The 22815-nt window shown below is 40.5% G+C and overlaps 1 protein-coding gene across 1 annotated transcript in view; it reads right to left on the bottom strand.

Moving 5' to 3' along the window:
* Agbl1 (AGBL carboxypeptidase 1) overlaps positions 1 to 20648 on the bottom strand; it is a 762772-nt gene extending 742124 nt beyond the window's left edge. Inside the window, exon 1 of the mRNA XM_076851383.2 lies at positions 20478 to 20648. Coding sequence (XP_076707498.2) covers positions 20478 to 20528 — 51 coding nt within the window. The 5' untranslated portion in view covers positions 20529 to 20648. The remainder of the gene's footprint in view (positions 1 to 20477) is intronic.
* Between the last annotated feature and the right edge of the window lie 2167 nt (positions 20649 to 22815).

The following is a 22815-nucleotide window of genomic DNA, read 5'->3' on the forward strand; positions in this document are numbered from 1 at the left end:
TCTGTCACCTCCTACTAGGCCTCACCTCCAAAAGGACTTATCATCTTTCAATACCATTATGTCAAGGAACAAGCTTCCAACACATGAATATTTTGGGGAAAATTATAGCAAACAATGTAACAGCAGAGTTCTCAATGTTGGCACTACTGACATTTTGGACTGGATAATTCCTTATTGATTGGGGGAGGGATTCTGTGCATTGGAGGACATTTGGTAGCAACAAAAAGTATGCTAAGCAGTGGAAATGTTTATCCAGTAGCATTTCCCACTACCAGGACAATGAAAATTGTCTCTACACGTTGCCAAACATCCCCTGGGAACAAAATGGCCCCTGATTGACAACCACTTGAATCAAGTGAAAAGAACATGTTTTTTTCCCAAAATCAGACAAAGGTTTCCTATCTCTGATTAGGATTCAAGCCTGCTCCAAGATCTGTATTGAATCAGTCCTCTTTCTCATGCACCCCCAGCATACCATGCATGAAAATTAGTTTGGCCACAGGTACCTAAGGTGCACTCAAATGCATTTTTGTTATGTAAAATGAGGCATTTAGCTTTCCTTAACACACTTTTATGAATCAAATCTTACAAAGACCAAGGACATGTAATGTAGGCACCACATTCACTGGATGTCGAACCATCCTATTCTCTCTGTATATCCAAGCTCTTGGCAAATATAACAAAACATGAGGCAATAACACACCAGAGAGGCTAACTACACATCAATCTGACCACACATTTATTTGCACATTATTGTTCATATAAATTCTGTCACTGAGCCATTTGCTGAATTAAATAACAGCATGGGGAGTGAGACATTTGGATGCAGAGAGAGGAGTGATTCTCAGTTGAGCTTTGATGAGATGGAGGGCTGAGACAGCAGGTCACTCATTAATATCAGCACAACTTCAGATGTTCCATGTGACTCATAAGGCACACCAAATAAACTATACATATAGCATTAACTCACTTTCACTGAATTCAACTCAATTTTGTTGAATTAGTCCCAAAAACCATACACAAAGAAAAGATGCAAAGCATCACATAAAAGAACTGACTTTAGGCTGGTCTAGAAGAAAATAAGAGACACTAGTGTGTTCAATCAAATCTGAGCTTTAAAATTGAGGAATCAACTCATCACAGAGCAGCTGTATTCAGAAACTATTGGAACTGCCCTCCTTCTTGTATTCCTCTTCTTGTACTCTTCTTCTTTCTCCTCACCTTCTTGCTTCTCTGCTATTGAGCTGAAAACTATCATTATCATCATTATTTGTGTATTGACATATATTGATTTTACAATAGAGGCAAAGAGGTTGCATAGTCTCAGTTTCTCAAGAATATTCAAATATATATCTTACTTAATTAGAATATCTAACTGAATATCTAACTGAATTAGAGATGGTAGCCCCACAAAGGTGAGGGTATTCTTTTACTAACCCCCAGGAAGGTGATTTGTATATGTCCTTCTAATTTACTTGTGGGGTAAGTTGGCCCTGAAAGAATGTCAGTCATCTCTGCTTAAATAGCCTAGGGGAGTCAGGAGATGGCAAGAGTCACAACAGTGGGGGATTTCATCTCACTCCAGTCAGAATGGAAGCTATTATGAAGACAAACAACAATAAGTGTTGGTGAGGATGTGGGGGAAAAGGTACACCCATATATTGCTGGTGGGACTGCAAATTGGTGCAGTCAATATGGAAAGTAGTATGGAGATTCCTTGGAAATCTGGGAATGGAACCACCATTTGACCCAGCTTTCCCTCTCTCGGACTATATACAAAGGACTTAAAAACAGCATATTACAGGGACACAGTCATATCAAGTTTATATCAGCACAATTCACAATAGCTAAACTGTGGAACCAACTAGATGTCCTTCAGTGGATGAATGGATAAAAAAAAAATGTGGCATATATATACTCAGCAATAAAAGAGAATAAAATCACGGCATTTGCAAGTAAATAGATGGCGTTGGAGAAGATAATGCTAAGTGAAGTTAGCCAATCCCCCAAAAAACCAAATGCTGAATGTTTTCTCTGATATAAGGAGGCTGATTCATAGTACAATAGGGAGAGGGAGCATGGGAGGAATAGAGGAACTTTAGATAGGTCAGAGGAGTTGGAGGAGAAAGGAGGGCGCATGGGGTTATTAATGATAGTGGAATGTGATGATCATTATTACCCAAAGTACAGGTATGAAGACATGAATTGGTGTGAATATACTGTGTATACAACCAGAGATATGAAAAATTGTGCTCTATATGTGTAATAAAATTTATAATGCATTCCACTGTCATATATAAATAAAAAAATAAATAAAATTAAAAAGATGCCAGGATTGGGATAAACTATTGCTGAATAAGGAATCAGGAACAATAACCCTAATAAAGCTTAGAATATGGCTGAAGTTCTAGAGAAGACTAGAAACTTTGCTCCTTGTACATTTGATAAGGATTAATGTTCAAAATACAAATGACATCTCCATAGCAAAAAAAAGCAATATAAAAATGGACAAAAGACCTGAAAAGATATCTCTCAAAAGAAGGCATATGAATGGCCAACAGGTAAATAAAAAATTCTTAATATCACTAACCAAATACAAATCAAAACCACAATGACGTAGCACCTTATCCCAGGTAATACAGCACTATCAAAAATACAAAAGATAACATGTGTTGGCAAGGATGAGGAGGAAAAGGAACTTTGGCACACAGTTGGTGGAAGTGTAAATTAATACAACCACTATGAAAAACCGTATGGTGATCTCTCAAAAATTGAACTACCATATGATCCAGCAATCCCACCACTGGGTATTTATCCAAAAGCAATGAAATCTGTAGGTCAAAGAGATATGTGCTTTCCCGTGTTCATTAAAACATTCTCATGATAGCCAAGATATGGACCTACCTAAGTGTTCATTACTGGATGAAAGTTGTCTTGGATGTATTGCCAAAAATAGAGGGCAATCAATAGAGTAGAGGAAGGATATTGAAAGGGAGGGAAGAAGGAGCATGGAGAAGAATGAGGAAATGAAATCTACCAAATTATGCTATGTCCCTGTAAGAATATGGCACGGAGAATCCCACTTACATGTATAACTATAATGCACTGATTAAAATAATAATAGAGGGCGATCAGTAGAGTAGAACAAGTGGAGGAAGGGCAGGGAGGAGAGGAGGAAAAGGGAAATACTGGGAAAGAGATTGATCGTATTGTATTATGTGCATGTACAAATATGACATAATGAATTCCACTACTATGTATAATTACAATGCACCAATAAAAAGAACATGCTAAAAAATGTGTTGCATACAGAATATAATGCTATTCATCCATAAAAAATAAAGTAAATACTGCCATTTGTGGCAACATGGATGGAAATGGAGATTGTTATGCTAAGTGATATAACCCAAGCGCAGAAAGGCAGAGTCTATATGATTCCATTTATATGTGGAATCTTAAAAAGCTGCTCTTGTAGAATTAGAAAATGTAATGTTGGTTATCAGAGGCCAGAGAGGTTGAGGGAGTGGAAATATTGGTCAGAAAATACATGACAGTTAGACTGGAGGAATAATTTTCAAGAGATGCATTGTACAACAAAGTGCTATAGATAATGATGATGCATTCTGGAAAAATGTGAAGAGGATAGATATTCTGTGCTCTGATCATAGAAATTATAACTACACAAGGTAAAGCACTTGTTAATTCCATAATACATATATATATATATATATATATATATATATATATATATACACACACACACATACACACACACACACACACACACACATACATTTCAAAATATCATGTCATACAAGGTCATCTGTTAATTTTGTTTTAATAATAAATTTAAAAGACGAAGGGGAACTCTGCTCCTGGTTGTGCCCCATCATGCAGAGGTGACTGAACTCTGAAAGCAAGGCAGCAGGTTTGGACAACACAGTGCAGGGCCTGAGGTCTTCCAGGAAGACTGTGGGAAAGAGAGTTTTAATGCCTGAATGTCCCAGGATCCGAGAGCTAAACTATGGTCAGCACAGAAGAAGCATCTTTTCCATGAAAACTGATGGTCTCATAAGAAAAGGATCGCAGAGCATGCTATTTCAGATCAGCCACGCCAGAGGAGGGGAAGCAAGTCTCTTTCTTCCAGAGAGATACTGGAAAATTGAAACACTGGATTCTCATTGCTAGTCATATGGCTACATTTCAGATATGGAAATTGATGCAATAAATGTCATCCCTCAAGCTTCTGGCTAGTACACAATCTAATAGATGTAAGACTTAAAGAAAAAATTATAACTCATATCTTTTCTCCAACACTCCTCTCACACAAGGAGAGAATCATGGAATAATATAATTTTACCCTAAAGACTACCTAATCCAATATATTCTTGAAAGGTCAGAAACCTCCTACAGAGAGTATATGACCTGGATTTAGATGCCACAGGAGACATAGCATTAAATATCACTGAATCACATAGAGAAAAATATTTATTCTCAGTAAAGTGTTTATTCTTCTTTTGGGAAATGCCTGCTCAAGTCTCAGTTATTAGTATATTTTCAATATCTCTCCAATATTTGCTAATCTTTTTAGAAAACAGAGAGCAGGCCTGAGGCTCAGAGACTCCATAGGCAGCCGTACCTATTTGGACTTTAATAACATGCTGTTTGCATTACATTTCTTTTTGTGGCTACTTCCTATTTGTGCTAAGTACCACTCCTATACTTATGGCTGTATCTAATATTTCACTTTAAATAAAGTTAAATTAAAATGAATAAATTTTCTGGCAAAAATGTTAAGTAAACAGTAATACAGTTGATCCAAAATATGGAGAAAAACATGAAAGTGGCATGCAAATAACTAATATTGAGGAAAAATTGATCTCCTCCCTACCTCCTTTTTTAAGGATGAGAAAACCATGATAATGAGGTCTATGTGGCTTCCCAAGTTCACAGTTAATTAGTAGCAAAGCCAGGGTATGAACTAAGGCCTCAAAATGCCCAAATGTATCAATAAACATGTGTAGAGGATGCTGCAGGTGTGCCTCCAACATCTCCCTTTCAGGGCTGAGGCATTTGTCCCCCCAACCAGAGGAAACAATAGTGACTAAGAGCTCTGAGCAGTATCCCTCTCTGGGAAATGCTGCCAGGTAAAGAGAATCTCCAAGGTCATGCAATATTGTGATATAATAAGAAATATATATTTGGCCTTCATTCCACGTTCCTGGCATCAGAACTCCTAAAATACTGGTAATTTTCTTAGTGATGGGGTAATAGGAACATCCTTTGTTGTATTTGATCTTACTCCCTAGTTCCCGACACAAGATTCTCTAAGAACCTGTAAATAACTGGAGTGACAGCTTGTCTTTATATATGTTAATGAGATGACTAGTAATTTGGGGCCCCTAGATGGCTTCAGACTGGGGGCTAGTTGTCAGAAAGACTAAGGCATCATTGGGGGATTGAAATTTTCAGCCCTATTCTTCAACTCCTGAGAAGAGGACTGGTGCTGGGGATTGAGTTAGTCACCGATTTAATCCATCATGCCTACATCATGGAGTCTACGTAAAACCCTGAATGATGGGTTCCAAGAGCTTCTGAGGTGGTGAATACATCCCATGCTGGAAGAGTGGTGCACCTTAACTTCCTGGAGGAGATGGACCTACACTTCATTCTCCTGTATTTGGATCCAAGGACTCACAACTAAGCTTCCTGAATGAAAATCTTTGTCTCAGAATCTGCTTTCCAGGGAATGTGTAAAATATCATATTTCTTCTTTATTTCAAAGGAAAATATGAAATTACTTATCAGAATTCCATATCACTAAAAGAACAGGGCAAAAGCAAATAAATATTAATATTTTAATTATCTGTTCCCAGACTAGAATTTTATAACCCATTGCCAAAGTTTGCTATAATACTGGCCCATTGGAAAAATTTTGATGAGTTGTTTGTAATTCAAATTTATTAAAACTTCCTATTATATTAAAGCATCAATGTTTCACAAAATGAAAAAAGAAACTAAACAGAGCATAATCATAAGTAGAATACTTGAATATTTGAGTTTTCTGGTCAAAAATGAATCAGCACATCATAAATAAGAGCTTAAACTTCAACTATAGTATCAATTATACATTTTGCTCTAATTTTTGAAGTGACAATTGCAAATATAGATATTTAGATATTTAAATGTCCACATTAGACAGGAATTTGCATCTACTTAAGGATTGTTTGAAATAATATACTATTTTCAAAGAACTTCTAATATAATTCTAAAAATGTAAGACAGAATAGAACATAATGGGAAAGTTTCCTCACCCCAAAAAATTCAACAGACATTTAATAAAATTGAGCTGGGTATTTCAAGAAATGTAGCTCTTGAGTGAGATGCTTTTGATATTATGAAGGAAAGGACAATACTTTAAATGGTTGAAACTCTTATTATTGCTTGTAATTATTGCTGCCACTTCATTCACTCCTCTCCTTCCAGAACTCCAGTTAAACTTTGACCTTCTTACTCCATCCTCTAAGACTTAGTTCTGCCATTCATCTTGCTTAATCCTTGCACCTTCCTGTGTTTCATTGTGGATAATTTCTAATGGCCTGATTTTTCAATTCTTTCTTTAGCCAGATCTAACCTGCAACTAAACCTATACATTGAACTCTTAAATTACTGGGTTAATTTTCAGTTCAAGAACTTCTACTAACTCTTTTACAAATCTGCCACATCATGTTTTATGATGTAGTTTATGGTCAAATTTTTCAAACTTGGCTTTTATCCCTTTGACCATAGTAACCAAAGCTCTCTCACATTCTATGCCTGGTAGGTAATTCCAGTTTCTGGAGAACTGGTGGATCTAATTCTATCATCTGTCATTTCTTCTGGTGTTCACCCATATTAAGATATTTCCCATTATGCATGGTTTTCAAAGTATTTGTAAAATTAATGTAAGGCCTAATGTGATAATTTCTTCCACCAATGAGGATTTTAAATTGCTACTACCAGGTACTTGGGATCTTCAGAAACTGAGAGCAACTTTCAAGTCTTGGAATTTTTTTGGTCATGCAGGGTAATACATGCCAGTAATCCCAGTGACTCAGGAGGCTGAGGCAAGAAGACTGCAAGTTCAGGGCCAGCCTCAGCCATCTACTGAGACTCTGTATTAAAATTTAAAAAATTAAAAATTAAAAAGCCTGGAGATGTAGCACACTGGCAAAGCACCCTTGAGTTCAATCCCCAGTACCAAAAAATAAAAATAAAAACAAGAATAAAAAATCTCATCTGTGCCACTCATATGAGTGGAGGAATGGTTTTGTGTGTATAGTTTGTATACAGTTCACCTTCTCCTCTAGAAAGCAGTCCTTGGTTTCAGCTCCAGAGCAGGGAGTAGTGTACCAGTAGTCCCCATTCATGGCAAACCCTCTTTTCCAACTCTTGTTCTCCTTGACATCCAAGGCCACCCGATGCACAACTCAACCCTTTCAGCCCACATTCCAAAATAGTAAATTCCTCCAAGGTGGCTATGGTCTGAATGTGTTCCCCCCCCCCAAAAAAAAGCATATGTTGGAAACTTAATTTCCAACAGTCTTAAGAGGTAGAAGCTCTGAGAGGTGATCAGATCCTGAGGGCTTTGATTTCATGAAGAGATTCACGCCATGATCACTGAAGTGGATTCCTTATAAAAGGATAAATTTTGCTTGCCTTTGTACCCCCCAATCCCTTTTCCACCACAATATCCCTTCTGGCGTGTGGCACAGCACGAAGGCACTTGCCAGAGGCTGGACCCTCAGTCTTGAACTTCCCACCTCCAGACCTATGAGCCCATAAATTTCTATTTGTTATAAATTACCCCATCTATGGTAGTCTGTTGTAGTCACAGGAAATGGACTGAGACAAAGGCAACAGCATGAGAGTTTTGCTCTTTCCTCTGGGTCTCTCACCTTCCTTGACCTCAATCCATTACAAACTCATTATCTCATTAGAACACTGAGGCTTTTTAGAAAAAGTATTTATATTTTATCCATATTTTTTAATTATCTCCAGTGCAAAAGTTGGTCTAAATTATGTAATCCACCATTAATCAGAAGCAGAGGTTCATGGAAGGTTAGTGATTGATTGGGATTCCTCTTCCTCTAAAAACATACTGGGCTTTTTGCTATCTTTTCACTTATAATAACACTTTATAATTATTTGATCACATATCTACCCAAGCAATTACATAGCATGAATTCTTGAATATAGGCAAATCTTCTGACTGCTTTGTTTAAGTGCATATATATGCTTATCTAAGAAGAAGGTCCATAATTTTTCAAAGATTTTCAAACATGTATCTGGTTCCCCTTAATCTTCTAGAGGGAAAAGACCATGCCACATTTATTTGGAGTTCCCAATGCCTACGTTTTGAATAGATGAACAACTATACTTATAACTAAGCAAAACACAGATACATTTGAAAGATACAAATGCTTAGGTGTTACTGCGGAGAAGGGAGAGATACCGTCTATTTGGGTTATCAGAAAAGGCTTTTTATGAAACATCACATTTCAGTTGATCCATCAGAGGTATTTTTTGATTTTCATAAGTATAGATCAACTGTGAAAGATACTTAGGATGAAATTGGAATGTTGAGATAAGAATATTGTGTCTAGTTTAGAGGCTTGAAGGATTTATCATAATTGGACAGTATTGTAAGATTTCCCTTATTTGATTTCCCTTGCTCTGTGTGATGGTTCGAATCTGGCATGTACCCAAAAGTCTCATATGTAGAAGACTTGGTTTCCAATACAGCAATGATCAGAGTGGAGGCTTTGGAGAAGTGATTGGATTGTAAGGGCTCTGATCTCATCAGTGGATTAATCCACTAATGGGGTCATGATTGAATGGACAATCGGGAGGTGGTGGAAACTATAAGAAAATAGGGCCAAACAGGAAGAAGTAGGTCACTGGAGCACGCCTGGGAAGGGTTTGTCTTGTCCCTGGGCCTCCCCCTGCCCTTCTCTCTCTGCTTCCTGGATGCCATGAGATGAAGAGCGCTCTTCCAGCACACACTGACCACCGTGGTCATATTCACGTCACCGCAAGCCCACAGTGACGGGGCTGAGTGGCTGTGGACCAAAACCTCCGAAACCATGAGCCAAAATAAATCTTACCTTCTTTAAGTAGATTTTCTTAGGTATTTTTGTCACAGCAACAGAAAGTTGATTAATATACTCTAGTATTTTGGACTATTAAGAGCCTCATATTATAAGACAAAAGCTTGGAGAAAGTGAAACCCTTATTACCCTGAACATTTTCACAAGTTTGTGCATGTGTGTTTTTCTGGGAAAATTGTCTTTGCTTTCAAAAGAGATCTGTGACACCCTGTTATGGTTCAGATGTGGTGTTCCCCAAAATTTCGCGAGACAGACAATGCAAGAAGGTTTGGAGGAGAAATGATTGGGTTACAGCCTTACTGTAATCAGTGAATTAATCCCTGATGGAGGATTAACTCGGTGGTAACTGGAGGCAGGTGGGTCATGGCTGGTGGAAGTGATTCACTTGGGGGGGGGGGTGGCTTTGGGGTTTTTGTATCTGGCCATCATGTGACCTGCTTCTCTTTGCCACACCTGGAGCACTGAGGAATGGAACTGGCTGTCTATGGATTGAGACCTCTGAAACCATGTGGCACTAAATAAACTTTTCCTCCCCGAAAATTGTTCTAGTCAGATCTTTTAGTCACAGCAGCAAAAGAGCTGATAAAACACACCCTTCTACCTGAAAGGGAAAAAGGACTAAAATGTTAAGAATCACTGTCTTGTAGTTTAAGGGAAAAAAAAAAAGACCATGTATGAACCAACATAGGATCATAGATGCAGCTAAATAGCTCATATTTGCTAGGGCTTCCGATCTTCCCCCATGGACTTGGAGGAATGATGGTACTGCATTCTCACCTGGTCGCCACCAAATAGAGTCATCCATAGAGCACAGGTGTCAGAGGTGAATACAGATTCTAGGTCTCTTGCTTCCTGACACCAGACATTAGCACTTGAAGAATTTCAGTAGAAACTTATGGCTGACAAGATTCTAAGTGCCTTGTCACCCACAACCTAGTTCAGCCTCTGGCATAGGGAAACATTCAATACATGAGCAGACAATAACAAGGGATCCATAATCTTTCAAGGAAACAGATTACAGTGCTGGACAAATCTAGCACTAACATCTGAAAACCATAGAGGATGCTGACCCGGAAGACTGAAGTCAAACAGAAAGCCAGCAGCAGTGTCCAAAACCAACTCTGGCTGGCCTCCTAAGATTTGACCAAAAAACCTATAGTTAAGTGAGCAATATGCTCACTTTAAATAAACATTTTATATCAAGTGTAAAACTTCCAAATATTATCATGCAGAACTCTATTGGGTTGTACAAGAACAGGACCATCCAGTAGAAGAAAATTAAAGAGTATAAGTTTGTTGGCATGTGCTAGTGAAGTGTGGGGTGGCAGAGAAGCTCTATGAAACCAACAAAGCTTAAGAAAAAGAGAATGGTGTGGTGTGAAATTTAAACATCATTCAGTATAAAATTTAGAATGTGGGGGAAAAGTTTTGCAGCTAAAAGTAATCCATGAAAGAAATATTTGATTAAGTTAACTATTAACATGTATCATATGAAATGTCAAAAAAACTAAAGTACATAAACAAAATCAAGTTCAAGTGAAGCGCTAGAAGAAAATACACTTCTATTTATTTAAATTATGGTATACTCACTTAAAAACGACTGTATAACTATCACAAAAGATTGAGTTACCCTATATGTGCCAGTCTGAAAAGTATTCAATTATATTGCTATGAAGGAAAAGTTAATTGAATGATAGTGTGTTAAAGTGATAGAGATATAGACATATAGTTATAGAACTATATATAATATTCCATATATTTATATATTGTATTATTGTACATATATATAAGTATATGTGTGTGTAAATATATATATATATACACACACAAATATCTAAAGGAATATTTATCAAATTCTTATGAAGTTGTTTAAGGGAGTGGGGTTTGATGGGGAGGTTTTTTACTTTCTATAATTTATAACTGCATATGAATTAAATTTTTAAAATAATAGCTTGTTTTACTTTTATCAGGAAAAAATATTTGGCAGAGAAAGGACAAGTAAATGAAAAAGGGGTGTTATCTCCTGATGGGTAGAATTCAATAAAGCCTAGAGTCAGATTGTGCCAAGTTCAGTTTGCCCACTGCTACTTAAAGGCTCCATGATCTCCATCAAGCACTTTGTGTTCCTCGTCTATGAAGAGGGAAAAGAGTCATACCTACCTCACAGGATTGTTGTGAGGATCACAGAAAAAGCTTAGACTATTTCCCAGCACATAGTAAGTGCTCAACAAATGTTAGAAAAAACACTCCCAAAAATTTCAAAATTCAAATATTCTCATTTCTACAATTTTCCTCCAAAACTTTAGCTGTCATTTAGGGCATTTCCCCCCTATGTCTACATATGATATAGATGTTATGATTGAGTAATGAATGTCAAGGAGAAAATGAGAATTGCTTATGGCATTTATCTAGCCAGTGTGAAAAGTAAGTGATATCTGCGGGGTCCTTCAAGGAGCCACTTGGATTAAGTCTGTCTTTGAGGGCTGGGATAAAGATGCTCCAGGGTCAGGAATGCAGGACATCAAACACACTGCTTGGTGGGATCTGGAGATTAGAAATGTTCACACACATTGTTTGGGGGGCTAGGGAAGGGTGAGGGAGAATTCATTACTGACCACTTATTGACTAAGCTGCTTTTTTCCAAGTCCCCTAGGAAAAGTTTCATCAGATACCCCAACTCTGAAATCTGACCCTGCCTTTAACCTGAAACCTGAAGCTAAAGCTGTTCTTATCGCCATATGGCTTCCTGATCAGAATCAAAATGGCTCTCTTGAGCCTCCAGGAAGAATCTTTTTCTAAACCTCCACATCTGTTGCTTAATTTTTTTTCCTCCCAATCAACTAAGGGCAAGAATTCATGTCAACTCAAGGTCTACAGATGGGTGGTAGAGTCATCAAACTGGTGGAATTTACCAAGCAGAGAAATTACGCTTGGTTTCCAATAGAAATGACTTTAAATTCACTCACATCAACATGCCAAGGATGTGAGGCCAGGAAAAAGTCAGCCAGTAGTAATGAACATGGCATTGGCCTAAAACCATTGTTCACTAAATGTGTTCCATGGATTCCTAATAATGTGTAAGGGGTTGCCCAAAAAACTTTATCCCATTTCCAAAATGATTTAAAAATGCCATAAATTAGAGCCCAAATTTGTTAATATGCCATGCACATTTTATTGGTCAAACAACTACTATGCTCTAGGCAGTAGTTTAAATAGTAGGGATTAAAAAATGAACAAAATAGACAAGATTCTGATCCTGGTGAAAGAAGGGGAGAAGTATGGAAATGACTCTCGGGGATGACACAGAATGACAGGTGGAACATTTGGACATTGGATAGCCAACTGTGTTATCAGGTCCACCCTGAGTAAAAAACATTTAAACCAAAAATAAAAGACATGCAGGTTTTAAAAGATTTTAAAAGGTCGAGGGTCCTTCTGTAAAGGAATCTAGTAAATTTATCTATCCTGACACTGCAAATCTATATGCTCCTCTAGCAGTTTTTGAGTGGACCACCCAGTAGCATCTTGGGAAACACTGGTGTCCCTCAGAACCTAGTTTGAGATATGCTGGTTGGAACATGGGTTGTGTGCTGATGGTACCATGGAATGCAGATGGTATCTGCAAGGGAGTCACCTTACACCAGCCAGTGCTTCTGGCATGCTCTGCATGGCATCCCAGGGGGCTGAAAGACAGGAGCTCCATCTCTGCAGATGCCTAGATCAGCCGGGCAGCAGGAAATTCAGGGACACAGGCACACTGAACTGTGCCTTTCACAATCTGCCAGGCTTCTGCGGAGAAGAACTGACACACAAAGACATGATAGGATAGCAGCCTGGGATGGAAGAGGACACTTGGCAATCTACAGCAGAAGATGTCCCCTGCTGCTACAGTACTTTCTTTCCACCCCATCCACTTGTGGGTGAGGTCTCCAGACTTGAAGCCCGAGGCCCCCAGGCCAGGGCCCACACACCACACTCCATGGGCCCAAACCAACCTACCACCTGTTTTTGTCCATAAAGTTTTACTGGCACACAGCCATGACTATACATTTGTGTATTGTCTACAGCTTACGTGAACAAAGTTGAGTAGTTGCAACAGAGATCCTATGACCCAAGGAGCCTAAAAATCTTCCAATCCCTTACAGAAAAAGTTTGCCTATCCCTGCACTGGGCACCTGTTCTCTGCCCTCTGGGCCAGTTCCTCCAGCCTGGGGGGACAGCTGCCACCCTCCCCATATCTGCCACGTGGCAATTTTCATGTTCCCCAGCAGACACCTCCACCTGGGAAAATCTATACAGAATCTTCCCAATGCCTCTCCTTTCCCTTAAAGAGTTAATACACTTACCAAGGGTGCTTCTGCAGGAGGAAGTTTCCCTCCACTCACGTTCTAGCTGTGCCACTTTCTCACTTTGTATACGTAGGAAATTTGTTAACCTCTTCAAGATTCCATTTTAGAGCTTTAAAATGAGGATAATATTACTCACCTCCTAGGACAGTTGCAAAGATTAAATGAGATGATGCATATGAAGAGCATTGCGTGGCTCCTGACTTACAGAAACTGTATAATAAGTGTGAGTTATTGTTTTTACTATTATTATGAAAGGGACCAAGTAGGGGAAATTGTACACATAAAGACATGAATCCTACAGAATCCTTAGAGGCAATGCACTCAAAACACTTTCAGCTAATAAACATGTGTTAGGCAAGCTCTAGCAAGGGGTCTGAACATCCAAAATCTTCACCAACGAGTGGCGTCTATGTGGCTAATGGGTGTGTATTCTAGAACAACCATTTTTTAAAAAATTTTGTTGTTATCTACTAAGGCTGAAAATGTGGGTTTCCTATGGAAATTTCACTATTAGGTATACACACAATATACATGGACATATGTTCAAAGAGACACATACAATAACGTCCATAGCAGCACTATTTTATTATAGCCCCAAACTGGAAACTACCCCCAAATATCACCAACTCCAGAATGTACAAAAAAAATATGATATAATCACACAATGTCATGCTCCTCAGGAATAAGAATGAACATTTTTAACTATATGTACAAACTGAAGGAATCTCACAATGTTAAGCATAGGAACCAGATGCAGAAGAAGTCTTACTGTAGGATTCTATCTATATGAAGAAGAAAACATGCAGAACTAGTCTGTGGTGTTATAAATCAGAGTAATGGTTATAAAGGGGAAGTAGTGACAGGAAGTGGGCATGAGAGGATTCCTCTAGGTGCTTTGGGTTTGCGAAAAGTTATCCCCCCCAAAAATAAGAGACAATAAGGAAGAAAGGATAGAGCCAGAGGAAGGAAGAATCCACACTGAGTATGCTCTATGCCATTCTTCAATACCTTATTTTATAGTCAGTTCTTTCATTCCTAGAATCTTTGCTCTTGGCCTTTTTTTCTCTCACCTTACACCATGCTTTTCTCTGACAAGAACTTGGTTTGCAGCTCTGTTGCTGGAAGGGACCATACAGTTTTTGCACAGTGAAAAACAAGAGATTCCACAAACTCTCTACTACCTTCATTTCAGACCTGGAGAAAGAACATGGAGATCACACTCAAGAGGATGTATTTCCACACATCCATTTCTGAAACACGAAGAAGCACCCAGTCTGATCAGTTGCTGCCTGTTCCATGACACAGTGATGGGTAACCATGACCAAGATATCTTCCTGCATAGCATACCTCCCCAACTCCCAGGGCTTCAACTGAAGCTATGTTTGGCTCTCATCAGACCAGTTCCTATTTTAGAAACTGGATAAGTTGAGTAGTAAATTTTAAAGGTTACAATTGTAAAGTAAATTGTAAAGGTTACAATTTTCTGCAGTGGGTGTGGGTCTTTCTGCTGGCCAAAATCTCAGCAGGTCACCAGCAATGCCAAATTTCCAGCTATACCTCAAAGCATTGCTGGACCCCTGAGCTTTATCCTCTGCCCTGCAAAGGCGGGTTTTCAGGGAGTCAGATCAAGAATCTGGGCTTGGGACAAGCAAATACCAACTTCCCTCGGTTCTCAAGTGAAGATGAGAATTTTTGACTCAACTCTGGTGTTTTTTAATTCAACCATTCTGTCTGAGCTGCTTGGATAAAAGAACATTTCAATGCTGCCCTGGAAGTAACTTGCATTTCTTCCAAATTAGAACAATAAAAAATCAAGTATTTTGAAACAGTTCTCCTCTACAATCTCTGATCCTCAACTCATCCCAGCTTTCCACTGTGGGGTGGGATTAGGGTTGGGGACAGGTTTGGGATGGGGTACCAGGCAAGAGTCAGGTAAGTAACAAGAAAGGCTCAAGGTTGGGGCTGAAGGGCTGGAGGCAGGTATAAGAAAAAGTCCAGGTCAAGAATAAGGAGGGTAAAAACACACCATATTCTTTGATAAGAAAAAAAAAATGGTGTTTCAGTCATATCCAATGTCTTCCAGTCCAAATAGCTCTAAAATTGTCACCTTAGCTATGGTCCCATCACCAACATTCAGGGATAAGGAGCCATTACCAAGGCCACAGTGAACCTGAAGCTTGTCACTTAAGACCCTCCAACACTTAGACATTTCCATCTCCATCTCCTTTAATTTTTTTTAATGTTTTGGTTTAATCAAACTCAGTGCCATGAGGAAATGACATTTCTTTTAACTTACAATAAGCCTATAAGTAGAAATTAAAATACTCATTTTGCAGATGAAGAAATTTCAGTAAAGAAAGATTTAATTATTTGTCCCGAATCACACAAGTTTTGAGCAGATAAGCCAAGATTCATAGACTTTGGTCTTCCTAGCATATCATCCTACCCAATAGTCCTCTCTGAATCTCTTCTAGCCCAGAGAAAGCTATGGATGAATGGATGGATGGATGGATAGACAGATGGATATTGAGGATATCCAATCGACCCAAAAAATCATGTGTTACCTTCCTTTAGCAGGAGTTATTTACCTTCACACCAAATTAGGATGTGGAAGATGATTTAAGTTCTAAATAACCCTCCCTCTATTATAGGAAATTCACGGGTCCTCTTCATGTTCAGGTTCAGTCAAGAAAATGTAGTTCCTCAAAAAGAATAAATCAGTATGTCCTAGCTCACTTAAGAAACAGAGTAGGGGGAAAGCTTCCTAGTGACAAGAGCTGCTTCACACCCCCTTCACCAAGTTGCTATCATTGAGTCCTGAGCAGCTTAACCTTGGCCATGGCTGTCCTCCCCTGTAAGACAGAACAGCTGCATCTCCCTCACAAATGGCAGAAAAAGTGACATGAGGCAGTGGAGGTGAGTTTGTCCCGAAGCACATCCATAATAATTGTTCATTTTTCTCCAATCTCTAATTCCAAGGAATTTAAGAAACTGTGAAGGCAACAAGGACTTGGAAAAAACACCAAATGACCCCTTGCCCCCATTTCCAGCTCAGCCACACCTACATGCCACCACGCCCTCATTCACTGTTTAGTTTGGCGCTGTCATTCCTTAGGCACTGACCCATGTTATTTCTGGACATTTTTGTCTTTTTCCCATTTGGCATTTGTCCTAATGGAGTTTTTATTTGTCTTTTCTTCCACTGATGCTCAAAATTAAGACAGATTTCGGTCTGCTTCCGTGTTGAAGCAGGAGTCTCCAAGAAATTCAGAAAGTTCATACTTCACCAGAGAAATCCTGGCAAGCTTTGGAAAGTCTATACAGTGTTTGCTATCTAAAAGGAAAATTCTTCTCTTGGTTTGTCCAAACCCTTCTATTTCCGTCCAAGGGGAAATCTCAGTTTCCGCTCCACCTGGCCCTATGGATATAATAGATGGATATTCCTACATTCTCTATGGAGAGTTCTACAATGAAAATGATCAAACACATGTTTTGGAAGCAAAACTCCTAAGTGCTATGAATGAAATATATCAGTCATCATTTTTCCAATCATCCCCTCATTGCAGCCCAGGGGCTGAAGTAACCTGTTGTCTTGGAAATAATCCTTAGAAAATCAAATCCAAGAGAAAAATACAGACTGGTCACCCCAGTCCAGGTTTTCTATTATCTAAGGTCAAGGCTGACTTGAGACAGGAAACCCCACATCCTGAAGTCTCATTTGCAATCCATAATAGATGATGTTCTTGGAACCCAAGTTCAGAAAAGGAGTTAGCAATGCACATTTTGGCAAAGATGCAGACCTGGGATTCAGTTTGATCAGCTATAGCATAAAATAATAAAGTCTGAATGCAAACAGCAAAAATGTGCCCATATCACAGCTCAAAGCGTGCCAAAGCTGATCTAATAACTATGCATTTTTCATGTTTCAATAAGGTACTTAATTGGCATTTCGCAGGACACTGTGGGATGAGGGCTCACGGGGTGAGAGCTGGCATGGAGCCCACATCCTGCTACCCTGGCAGTTCCCCATCTTCCCCATTAGCTCAAACCACATGGAGAGATGAGAGCAGGACAGAATGAGACACCTTTCTTTTTCCCAAGTATATTGGAGTTCACCCAGGAAAAAGCAGGGCATGTTGATGAAAAGTGTGGGCAAGTGTTCCAAGCCACTCCACAGTGTACTTGACCAGGGAAATAATGAAAAACCACAGTCATCTGAACAGCCCTTTATAGCTTACAAGTGCCTTTCTAATGTGTTCTCTTAATCCTCACACACAGTGCTTAGGAACCTATTTTTATTGTTCCCCTTTTACAGCTATATAAATGGAGGCCCAGGGAGGTTGAGGCATTGCCCTAAGGAAAAACAGCTGGCAAGTGCCAGAAATGGGGCTGGATCCAGTCCTTTGCTTCTTGCACCTGTGCTGGGATGGCCTCTTTTTCACCCAGGCCCACGTGGGCCAATCTGATTTTCTGCCTCACACTCAAGCTGTCAAGTCCAGGAACTTAGAAAATGTCTTGGTAGAAAATCGATTCTCACACTTTCAGAACACAGATAAGGCTGTGTTTAAACTGAGGTAGGAAAAATCACTTACTCCTTCCCCACTTGTGTGGGAAACAGTAACAGGCAGAAAACTAATATTTCTTGTTGACCTGGTTTATTTTGTGACCCCAAACAGACAGAAATGGTGATGTTTTTGAGGATGGAGACTTCTGCAATCTTGTCATGGGATTGTCACACTGAGCTTGCTCTTTTGGGCCTTCTATTCTCTTTCTTCCTCCCCTGGGCAATGTTCTGGGGTATTCTTAGAAAACATGTGATCTCAAGTCGGCACCATGGTGCCCACCTGTAATCCCATCCACTTGAGAGACTAAGGTAAGAGGATCCCAAGTTCAAGGCCAGCCTGGGCAACTTAGCAAGACCCAGTCACTAAATAAAAAGAAAAAGAAGGGCTAGGGATGTAGCTCAGGGGTAGAGAGCCCTGGGTTCAATCCCCAGTGCCAAGGGATTAGTTTGATTAAATCTTTTTGGATCCCAATTATGAGTGTTTCAGCTATCCCCCCAACCCCCGGGGCTATGTGGACTCCCCTAGTTTAAGTCCCTGGGAAAAAGGGCAGGGACAGGACATAAAACCCATTATGAAATATCATTCCCCAGAATGTATGCTCTGGGTTCTAAAGTATTTCAAAATTCTGACTTCTTCTATGGGGACAGTGACAGGGAAAATGGAAGGAAGCACATTATGGGAGGCAGTCTGGGAACCTGGGTCAATTCTATAACAAAACTCTGATCACCTGCAGTATACACAGGAAGAGTGTTGGTGTTATTTTAATGTTCTGGCTAATCGGGAACTATGCTGGGCCTACTGAATTTAATCAAATTTTTCTTTGATAATTGAGAACATGCCATGCCCTGGAGTGATCATTCTAAATATCAATTATATCTCCCCCATAATGGGAAGACAGGAGATGGAGCTTAACCTGCAGGTCAACTACAGGATGGTCATTTTCACCAGACCCCTAACACCAACTTACTACATTACTCTTTTTCTAGACAGTGAGTGCAAGGCAAATTCTGTTACTTAGAGGCTGTCAGCTGTTTGGCTCACAGTTAATCAAGATTTCCATATAACTGGTCAGAAATTAGAAAGATGCTCAGAATGCTGACTTGTTACCCCCAGCAATCAAATCATCCAGCTAGATAAAATATTTCTAGACTATTTTGAAAATTCATTTTGAGGTCCACCCCCACTTCCAACCCCTGACCCAAATGTGTTCTTGCCTTGTACAAGTCAACCAAATTTTAAAGTTCTTGATTGCTAGTCCCAATTCTTCTATTAAGTAATCATGTGATGTTTTAGGAGCCTAGTTCATTTTTAAGACTTGGTTTCCTTAGCTATACAAATGAAGTTTGAGTTTATTGGTTCTTAAACTTTTTAGGAATGAAAATCTTAAGAATCACAGGAAAACTGAGGAAGCTTTTCATAGCAGAGGAAAATAAATGTATTGCAAAATGTTTATATTCCCAGTGGAGACATGGGTTCATGGACCACCTGTAGCCTATTGTTCTGTGACACACACACCCCCACCATCCATGAATTTTAGATTTTAAAATCCCACTGGAGAAGAACCTTTGGGCCTGTTTGAGCTGTGGCATCCTCTGAATCCAGTTAAGTGCAAGCAACTTCCCAAGTGTCTAAGGCAGTGGTTCTCAATCTTAACTGCACATTAAGACCCCTCCAAGCAGTTTTCAAAATTCTAGTGCTCAGGTTGCTCCCCAGATCGATTAAATCCAGATCTTTGGGGATTTCATTCCAGGCATTGGTGTTTTTTAAAACTCTCCAAGTGATTCCAATGCAGACAAGTTTACAAACCATTGCTCTAAAACAAGGATTCTCAAAATTGTAATTGAATAGAATCACCTGGAAGGTGGAAGGCAGAGTCCCCAGTTCCTAACCCATGGTGATTCAAATGCCTCTGGCCAGATCCTGCCAAGAATATGCACTGTTATTAAGCATCACAAGCCATTCTGATGCAGAATACAGTTTAGCAGGTAAAATATAGCCATTTAGCAAATAAAACTCAGACAACTCCCCTCCCTAGCTACTCTTTCCTCCTAGGCAGTTCCTCCAGCTCCCGGCAGGTCCCCAACCTTGTTCAGAAAGCTTTAATATGCCTCCTTCACTTGCCAGACAAGCTTTTGACTCCATCTTTTCCATCTGGATCTTTTAGCTGCAGCCTCTGATCCCACCAGGTTCAATAATTTAAGCAGAGCAATCATCAACATTGTCGTGTTTAATATTTAAACACCCCAGCATCACTTAGGTCAGCTTCAAGGTGAGAGCTCACTCCTGCTCTATGGCCTATTTAGCAAATGGGGCCACTGGCTGCCAGAGGGGACTGCATGTGCTCAGTTCCAAGAGAGGCCAGCCAGGCAAAGACCCCAGCCCACCACATCTGCACCCTCTCCACCACTTCCTACCTGAAGCGTGCGCAGCAGGACCTGCAGCCCACTTGCTTCTTGTTCAGCCATCCCCTCCTCTGTTCCTGGGGCACCAGCTGCCTGAGGCCCGATCCGGGCTGCAGAAGAGGTGGCTGCCAAGCTGACCTCGCTACCGGCCTCGCAAAGACTGCTGCACCAAGGCCTCAGCTGCACATGCTGCAGAGTGTGAAGTCACAGCCGTGCAACCCTAGACATCAGCACAGGCGCGGATGCCCCCCGACTCCCACTGTGGGGATTAGGTGAGCCCTGGCTCTGGGGAGGGCTGAGCATTTGGGCACAGGGGCAGGGAGGGCACCCGTGTGAGTCACTCACCCACCTCCAGGCCCACATAGGAGCCGGGCAGAGGAGAAGCCACCCTGGATGGCTGACAGGCATTCCCAGCTGACCTGGTCAGACTCCCTCCAGAGTCTCGCTATGCCCTCTCCACTTGCCCCCCTCCTTTATTTTGGTCTGTTGCCGGCTCCCAGTTGTAACAGGAGATCCAAGAGTGCTTGCACAACTGTGGCAGTTCAGGGCACAGAAGCCCAGGGCCCCCTGAGGTCCCAGGCTTAGGGACAGGAGTTCTGGCTAAGAAGGAAAATAACTAACTGAACATTTTGTATGGACCAGGTCATTTACATAATCAATTTATTTTCACAGTAACCCTATAGAGGTAGAGTTTTACTAAGGCACTGAGATGTTAAGACTCAACAATACGGTGTAGAAGCATGTATCCTCCCTCAAACAGGCAAGCTGGCATCAAGCACAAGCAGTGACCATTACACCATCCTGCCTCTGGCTGCTACCAACACATTGGTCAAAGTACCAAAGGCTGAAGAGCCTCTTCCGCTGCAGGAAGGCCAACCTGGGCGACTTAGTAAGACCCTGTCACAAAAGAAAAAGAAAAAGAAGGACTGGAGATGTAGCTCAGTGGTAGAGAGACCCTGGGTTCAGTCCCCAGTACCAAGGATTAGTTTGAATTGGTAAGTCTTTTGGGACCTCCAATCAAAAGTATTTCAGCTATCCCCCGAGAGGCTACGAGGGCTCCCCTAGTGTAAGTCCATGCGGAGAAGGTCAGGCACAGGGCATTAAACCCATCATGAATGATTATTGCACAGAATTATCTTTGGCAACACCCCTGCAGTGCTGGGAGCTTTCATGAACATCCAAAGCATGTAGCTGGTGGCTGCCCAGATGCAGTTATGTGGCCACTGGGAAAAAGGAGTCTGCATTTCCAGATCCAACTTGGCCAAGAGTCCTGAAGTCCTGAGTCAGGGGTCAGGGCTGGCCAGCACTTTTATTCAACAGTGAATTCCTATGGTTCCTGCCCCCAAGAAACTTCCATTCTTTAATGGCTTTAAATGTGAAGACCTTTCTTCTTGGGAGCCAACGGTCAGTTCACATTTATAGTGTAGTGTCTCCTCACATTTTCTAACATCTCTGACCTCAGGAAGGTAGAAATGAAGATTCTCCAGGGATTCCTGCTTTCCTGTGAGAGATTGCAGCTCCTTGGGTCATGTGTTCTACAGCCCCCACTGTAGTGCAGGGTGGAGGGAGGGATGAACTGCCCCATATGATTATCTTCATGATTACCTTCATCCCTTAGTCCTCAATCAGAGGATGAAGAACAGGGAGAGACAGAGGAAAGGAAAATAGACCATCTTTCCCAACACATAGATTAGGAATGGTTTAAAGGTAAAAACATCCTCATAGGATAAAGCCACAAAAAACAACCTTGGAAGATAGAAACAAATGTACTGGGGTCATACTTCCCAAGTTAGCATGAAGGTAAAAGTGTCTCCATTTTATAGGGTGTCTTTAAAAGGTAGAGTTGCATAGGGCAGAGGTGAGATTAAAAAAAAACCTATCCATAAAGGATCACATTTTCCACTTAAAGACACTTTCCCCTTGCAGCACCAAGAACCTGGCTCTCTGTCAACCTCTCATAAAATGAGGTCAGGAGTGGGCTTCCTCTAGGCACACACCTGCCTCATATGCCCAGCTTGGTTGCAGTGGAAAATCTCCAATCTCTGGAAAGTCATTGCACACTTGTCCATGTGGCTACACAAAAATGTCAGATAAGGAATAAAGTGCTGGTCCTCACCCTTTGATTTTCCAACAAAATTTGGGTGTCCGTGTACCTTGTCATCAGTTCTCTATCACACCTTCAGTGTTCTCCTCCCTCACCCTCAACAAAGCCCTTTGGGGAACCCAGCAAGCCTGCTCCCCTGCCTGGAAAGAACCTTCGCCTTCATGCTTAGGAAAAGCCACAGCAGCGCCAAAATGAAGCTTCCCTCTGCTGAAGTCTCTGTAAGTGACAGCCCAGTTCTGTTAGTGG

The sequence above is a fragment of the Callospermophilus lateralis genome, chromosome 3 (genome assembly GCF_048772815.1).
Source record: "Callospermophilus lateralis isolate mCalLat2 chromosome 3, mCalLat2.hap1, whole genome shotgun sequence".
Classification (NCBI taxonomy): domain Eukaryota; kingdom Metazoa; phylum Chordata; class Mammalia; order Rodentia; family Sciuridae; genus Callospermophilus; species Callospermophilus lateralis.